The sequence below is a fragment of the Schistocerca nitens genome, chromosome 10, assembly GCF_023898315.1.
Source record: "Schistocerca nitens isolate TAMUIC-IGC-003100 chromosome 10, iqSchNite1.1, whole genome shotgun sequence".
Lineage (NCBI taxonomy): Eukaryota > Metazoa > Arthropoda > Insecta > Orthoptera > Acrididae > Schistocerca > Schistocerca nitens.
Window position 1 is genome coordinate 35,317,920 of NC_064623.1, and position 7,929 is coordinate 35,325,848.

Below are 7,929 nucleotides of genomic sequence, written 5' to 3' on the forward strand. Positions count from 1 at the left end.
AAAAATTCGGAGTAGGAATTAAAATCCATGGAGAAGAAGTAAAAACATTGAGGTTGGCCGATGACATTGTAATTCTGTCAGAGACAGCAAAGGACTTGGAAGAGCAGTTGAACGGAAAGGATAGTGTCTTGAAAGGAGGATATAAGATGAACATCAACAAAATCAAAACGAGGATAATGGACTGTAGTCAAATTAAATCGGGTGATGCTGAGGGAATTACATTAGGAAATGAGACACTTAAAGGAGTAAATGAGTTTTGCTATTGGGGGAACAAAATAACTGATGATGGTCGAAATAGAGAGAATATAAAATGTAGATTGGCAGTGGCAAGGAAAGCGTTTCTGAAGAAGAGAAATTTGTTAACATCGAGTATAGTTTTGTCAGGAAGTCTTTTCTGAAAATATTTGTATTTAGTGTAGCCATGTATGGAAGTGAAACGTGGACGATAAATACACTCCTGGAAATGGAAAAAAGAACACATTGACACCGGTGTGTCAGACCCACCATACTTGCTCCGGACACTGCGAGAGGGCTGTACAAGCAATGATCACAGGCACGGCACAGCGGACACCCCAGGAACCGCGGTGTTGGCCGTCGAATGGCGCTAGCTGCGCAGCATTTGTGCACCGCCGCCGTCAGTGTCAGCCAGTTTGCCGTGGCATACGGAGCTCCATCGCAGTCTTTAACACTGGTAGCATGCCGCGACAGCGTGGACGTGAACCGTATGTGCAGTTGACGGACTTTGAGCGAGGGCGTATAGTGGGCATGCGGGAGGCCGGGTGGACGTACCGCCGAATTGCTCGACACGTGGGGCGTGAGGTCTCCACAGTACATCGATGTTGTCGCCAGTGGTCGGCGGAAGGTGCACGTGCCCGTCGACCTGGGACCGGACCGCAGCGACGCACGGATGCACGCCAAGACCGTAGGATCCTACGCAGTGCCGTAGGGGACCGCACCGCCACTTCCCAGCAAATTAGGGACACTGTTGCTCCTGGGGTATCGGCGAGGACAATTCGCAACCGTCTCCATGAAGCTGGGCTACGGTCCCGCACACCGTTAGGCCGTCTTCCGCTCACGCCCCAACATCGTGCAGCCCGCCTCCAGTGGTGTCGCGACAGGCGTGAATGGAGGGACGAATGGAGACGTGTCGTCTTCTGCGATGAGAGTCGCTTCTGCCTTGGTGCCAATGATGGTCGTATGCGTGTTTGGCGCCGTGCAGGTGAGCGCCACAATCAGGACTGCATACGACCGAGGCACACACGGCCAACACCCGGCATCATGGTGTGGGGAGCGATCTCCTACACTGGCCGTACACCACTGGTGATCGTCGAGGGGACACTGAATAGTGTACGGTACATCCAAACCGTCATCGAACCCATCGTTCTACCATTCCTAGACCGGCAAGGAAACTTGCTGTTCCAACAGGACAATGCACGTCCGCATGTATCCCGTGCCACCCAACGTGCTCTAGAAGGTGTAAGTCAACTACCCTGGCCAGCAAGATCTCCGGATCTGTCCCCCATTGAGCATGTTTGGCACTGGATGAAGCGTCGTCTCACGCGGTCTGCACGTCCAGCACGAACGCTGGTCCAACTGAGGCGCCAGGTGGAAATGGCATGGCAAGCCGTTCCACAGGACTACGTCCAGCATCTCTACGATCGTCTCCATGGGAGAACAGCAGCCTGCATTGCTGCGAAAGGTGGATATACACTGTACTAGTGCCGACATTGTGCATGCTCTGTTGCCTGTGTCTATGTGCCTGTGGTTCTGTCAGTGTGATCATGTGATGTATCTGACCCCAGGAATGTGTCAATAAAGTTTCCCCTTCCTGGGACAATGAATTCACGGTGTTCTTATTTCAATTTCCAGGAGTGTAGTTTAGACAATAAGAGAATAGAAGCTTTCGAAATGTGGTGCTACAGAAGAATGCTGAAGGTTCGATGGGTAGATCACATAACTAATGAGGAGGTACTGAATAGAATTGGAGAGAAGAGGAGATTGTGGCACAACATGTCTAGAAGAAGGGATCGGTTGGTAGGACATATTCTGAGACATCAAGGGATGACCAATTTAGTACTGGAGGGAAGCGTGGAGGGTAAAAATCGTAGAGGGAGACCAAGAGATGAATACACTAAACAGATTCAGAAGGATGTAGGTTGCAGTAGGTACTGGGAGATGAAGAAGCTTGCACAGGATAGAGTAGCATGGAGAGCTGCATCAAACCAGTCTCTGGACTGAAGACCACAACAACAACAACACGTGATTTCGACAGCCCTTATCAGTTCAAGAGTTTCTGCAAGCTTTTCTGTGATAGTATTTGAATATGAACGTGCACCAATTGTGCTTGTAATTTTCTTACCAGGTACAGTTTTTGAGGCCATTTACGAAACAAAGGATGTTGCTTATTACTACAAAACATGAATAATTAATTATGATTTATTCCAAACATTAAATGATATGTTAACAAATATTAATATTGAAAGAGTACGAATTAATAGGTGCTGTAAAATTTAGAAGAGGACTGCAGCGTAATTTGAATTGATTGTTGAAACTAGCAGTTGCAGCTGTGAAGAATGGAGCAAAAATGGCGGCACAAAATTATAGCTCATAGTATGTGGACGATGAGATTCCTTCTTTCTAGTGATTGAATAATTACCCTTCATTATTTTAAGCAAGTTGATTCTTTAGTCTACATTTATATACCCACACTGTAATTAAAATTAATTTAAAACTGGTCACCTTTTCGCTGTCAGCGTAGAAAGTTTCAGGATAGTAACAAAATACAACAAACAACAACTTCAACCCAAGTGAAATGACAATTAAATCGAAACCCTTAGCTGCCGACAGGTGTTGTTGATATACATCAATGGGGACAGCTGAAAATGTGTGGCCAGACCAGCATTCGAACCCGTGATCTCCTGCTTACATGGCAGACGCTCTGTCCATCTGAGCCACCGAGGGCACAGGGGAGAGTGCGACTGCAGGGACTTATCCCTTGCACGCTTCCTGTGAGACCCACAGTCCCAATAGTTCACAACCTACATTCGTAGTGTTCCTAATAGGTATTTGCCCATTCACTCATTACTCGCGCCAGCCTAAGCTGACGAGTCCCGTAAGAGTTCGGGCAAAGTGTGCGCATTCGCACAGAAGGAGGTCAGTGGCCGGGTAGCCTTTAACGATATGAAGATGGTATCTGTTCCCGAAAGAACAGATACCACTGAATGGGCAAATATCTACGAGGGTCACTCCAAAAGAAATGCACACTATTTTTGTAAAAATACAGTTATCATTCTGCATGTGTGAAAGTTTTACAGTGTGTAGATACATCCTTCCCTCTTGTTTTCAAACTTAGTTCAACCTGTTCCCGTGAGTGGCGCCGTCACAGCATGTCTTCAAGATGGCTGCTACACTTGACGTTCGTCAGAAGCGACGTACTGCCATAGAACTCCTGTGCTGTGAAAACGAGACAGTGGTAAACATCCACAAGAGGTTGAAAAAGGTGTATGGAGATGCTGCTGTCGATCGCAGTACAGTTAGTCGGTGGGCAAGCAGGTTAGGTGATGAAAGCCGGCACGGCAACATTGAGGATTGTCCTCGCAGCGGCAGGTCTCGTACTGCACACACTCCAGACAATGTGCAGAGAGTTAACGAATTGGTGACTGCTGACAGACGCATCACAGTGAACGAATTGTCACGCTACGTTGGGATAAGGGAAGGAAGTGTTTGCACAATACTGAAAGTGTTGCCGTTAAAAAAGATTTGTGCCACGTGGGTTCCCAGGAAGTTGACAGTGGCTCACAAAGAAACAAGAAAAACGCTGTGCAGCGAACTTTTGGAACAGTACGAGAGTGGTGGAGATGAATTTCTTGGAAGAATTGTGACAGGTGATGAAAAATGGCTCCCTCATTTTTCACCAGAGACCAAGAGGCAATCATTGGAGTGGCATGATGTAAATTCACCCAAGAAAAAAAACTTTAAAACCAGACCTTCTTCTAGAAAATTTTGGCTACGGTGTTTTTCGATTCCGAAGGACTCTTGCTTGTGGATATCATGCACAGAGGAACCACCATAAATTCTGAAGCATGTGACGACACAACAGAAACTTCAAGCTCGACTGAGTCGTGTTCGACCACATCTGCAAAAGCAGTATGTTTTGCTGTTACACGACAATGCACGGCCACATATCAGTCAAAAAACCGTGGAAGCGATCACAAACCTCGGATGGACAACACGGAAACACCCGCCCTACAGACCTGACCTGGCTCCATGTGACTATCATCTCTTTGGGAAACTGAAAGACTCTCTTCGTAGAACAAGGTTTGAAGATGCACGCTGTCAAACAGTGGCTCCAACAGGTTGGTCCAGAATTTTACCGTGCGGGTATATGGGCGCTGGTTTCAAGATGACGTAAGGCAGTTGAGAGGCATGTAAATTATCTAGAGAAATGAAAATATTGTTCCTAAAGAATGTATCTACACACTGTGAAACTTTCAGACATGTAGAATAAAAGATGGATTTAAAAAAAAGTTGTGTGCATTTCTTTTGGAGTGACCCTCATATTAGGAACACTACGAATGTAGGTTGTGGACAGTTGGGAATATGGGTCTCACGGGAAGCGTGCAAGGGATATGTCCCTGCATTCGCACTATCCTCTGTGCCCTCGGTGGCTCAAACGGATAGAGCATCTGCAATGTAAGCAGGATATCCGGGTTTGACTCCCAGTCGGAGCACATATCTTCAGGTGTCCCCATTGATGTATATCAACAACACCTATCGACAGCTAAGGGTTTCGATTTAATTATCATTTTATTCTAGAGAAGCTGCACGGTCATCAGTGGTAACTGTTCTTTTGGGAACAGATACCAGCTTCATATAATCATCGTAAGTGTCTGAGAATACTGAAGAACACTTATTCAATTCACACCAGCTGGCAGTGTAAGAATGACGTGCTTTGTTGAGATACTCATATATGGGATTGTTTGGTAGCGACATGCATAATACGATAACCGTTTATGGTGGAAAGTTGTCCGCATTTGTGGCACATTCAGCGTACGACGACAACCACCACCCAGCTGCTGTCATTGATCTTGCAGGCGAGGAGTGGCAGCTGGAGGACAAAAGCAACGCTACGCTGTCCGTGGACACTGGTTGCATGCAGGTGTTGGCCAACGCCCTGGACCACCCCACGTGCCCACTGGAAGACCTGCCTCCGGAAACCATTAAGCGGCGCGAGCAGTGCCGCGTGCAGCTGTGGCGCGACCTGTCGCAGGGGTCGCCTCACATACCCGTCACCAGCTACCTGGCCTACACGCAGAGGGCCAACGTCAACCTCTGCCTCTTCGCCTGGATGACTGTCAACTCGGTCAGCATTTGCCAGGACGTCCCCTTCAGTATGATTCAGTCTGTGCGCGATGCCCGCTGCGTTTTCGGTGGTCCTGGCGACCAACGCTGTCCGCAACTCAACGCAACCGACGCCGTCTGCTCTGTTTGCAGGGCTATTCTCCTGCTGAAGTGTCGCGATTTTGCTTCCAGAAGTTATCTCGAGGTATGTCGCGCCCCCATGGACCACCGTGGTTGGTACTCACCATACTGTGGATATTATTTACAGGGCAAAGACAAGCCGACAAGCAGAATACTGACCTACAAAGACAGTCTAAACAGTGGCACCTTGAAGTACAGGGATTTTAAAATCGAGGGCTTAGAACCTTTAGAAATAACATTTGCAGCAGTGAATATTCTCTTCCGATTTTTGACTGCCGCAGTGTACGTGTACCTTCCCAATTTACGTAACTTGCCCGGAAAGATATTCTTGTCCTTTCAGACAACAGGTATGATCCAGATCTTGATTTCTGAGGTCTTGTATCGTATGGCCGGTGTCCCCGACTTATCTACGACGGTGCAGATTGATAGCGCACTAACTCTTCTGAACTGTATCTGGCTCAACTCGTTCTGCTACCAAATGTACGCATGCGTTCGTCACCTCAGGCTTCCTAGCGACCTAGAACGTGCTGAAGCGAAGAAGGTATTCCGCCGTCAGCTGTTGTGTTCGCTAGTACCCTGGAGCGTAGTACTGGTGGCAACCATTGCTTTGGAAAGAACGAGCGAATATTACCTGTTGCACAGTCGTATAATATTCATCGCGGGAATTTCTCTGTCAGTAGCTTACAATATGGTTTGTCTTGGAGTGGTGGGATACATGTACCTACGTAATCGGACTTTGATGCGGCAGCTCAAAATTTATAGTAAAGAGACGTTTGGCTCAAAGACACTAATTCTTTACATGTCAGCTAAGACTGTCACTTTAAGTGGCATAGGCACGATTATTAGAATTGGCTTCCACCAGGCACAAGGCATAGCGCAGTACGTATACTATGTCCATATAGCTACGATGGTACAGGGTCCACTGCTTTTCGTTTTATTCGTTTGCAACAATGCAACTCTCCCTCTGCTCAGGGAGAGACTACTAGCATGGTGGAACCCAGATGTCATCGGTCCAGGACAAGAATTGTGTTCATCTGCCGAGAGAAATCTGGCAAAGAGAGTCAATGTACCGGCCGCGGCTGAGGAATCCACGTTGTAATCTCCACGAATGTTTTTTTTTTTTTTTTTCAAGGATTGTCTCCGTTGTGCTAAACCCTGTCATAAGTTATCAATGTAGAAGCTAGGTGGTTTGACAAAATTACTGTGATTCATGTAAAACTGCTTCCCTATTTTCTAATATGATCTTCATTTCTGCAATGACATTAAATAATTAATAAATAAAATTAAATCTATATGAAAATAAGATGTAAGTCTCTATTTCTTCTACCCAACAGGTGAAAGATTTACACATATATACCTTATTAACGTGCACTTCACAAATTAAACAAGAAAAATTTTGTGATATTAGACTATGTCAAAGACGAAGATAGTACGAGAAAATAATGTTAACCGCAAATTACTTTAAGTGCCGTTCTATAAACTGAAGGCAACAGAATCTACTCTTAGTATACACTTACAAGAACTTAGTCCTTTCTGCAGATTCTTGCGAAGCTTTTAACGCACGCCTATTTTTATATTATGTTTAAAATTACATTGAGGCTTTGTAAATAACTGATTGCCCAGTCATGGCTCATCTGATTTCTCTCACTGTATATGGAGAAACCTGAGATTTTGTCTTCGACTGTCTAGAAATTACCCTTTTCTGTCAGTTTCTTATAAATGTTGTGTGACATAAAAATCCAACTTGAAACGAAATTATTCTTTGCGTGCCTGGTTGCACTGATATGAAAAAAATCATGGGCTACCTTCTAACACCGTATCGGGCCTCCTTTTGCTCGATATAATGCCGCCACACGACCTGGCATGGACTAAACAAGTCGTTGGAAGTCCCTGCAGAAATACTGAGCCATACCGCCATAGGTTTGCCGATGACATTGTAATTCTACTGGAGAGAGCAAAGGACTCGGAAGAGCAGTTGAACGGAATGAAGAGTGTCTTGAAAGGAGGATATAAGATGAACATCAACAAAAGAAAATCGAGGATAATGGAATGTAGTTGAATTAAATCAGGTGATGCTGAGGGAATTACATTAGGAAATAAGATACTTAAAGTCGTAGATGAGTTTTGCTATTTGGGGAGCAAAATAACTGATGATGGTTGAAGTAGAGAGGATATAAAATGTAGACTGGCTATGGCAAGGAAAGTATTTCTGAAGAAGATAAATAGTTTGGACAAGAAGAGAATAGAAGCTTTCGAAATGTGGTGCTACAGAAGAATGCTGAAGATTAGGTGGGTAGATTACGTAACTAAAGTAGGTATTGAATAGAATTGGGGAGAAGAAAAATTTGTGGCACAGTTTGACTAGAAGAAGGGATTGGTTGGTAGAACATGTTCTGAGGCATCAAGGGATCACCAATTTAGTATAGGAGGGCAGAGTGGGGGGTAAAA

The 7,929-nt window shown here is 45.5% G+C and overlaps 1 protein-coding gene across 2 annotated transcripts in view; it reads left to right on the forward strand.

Annotated features, from left to right (window-relative positions):
- The window catches only part of LOC126210629 (uncharacterized), a 186,270-nt gene extending 179,540 nt beyond the window's left edge, over positions 1–6,730 (forward strand). Inside the window, exon 8 of one of the 2 annotated variants that reach the window (XM_049939931.1) lies at positions 5,641–6,717. In XM_049939931.1, the coding sequence (XP_049795888.1) occupies positions 5,641–6,580 (940 nt within the window). In that variant the 3' untranslated portion in view covers positions 6,581–6,717. Of the gene's footprint in view, positions 1–5,093 lie in introns of both variants that reach the window. The other variant, XM_049939932.1, reaches the window with a different exon arrangement.
- The last annotated feature ends 1,199 nt before the right edge of the window (positions 6,731–7,929 follow it).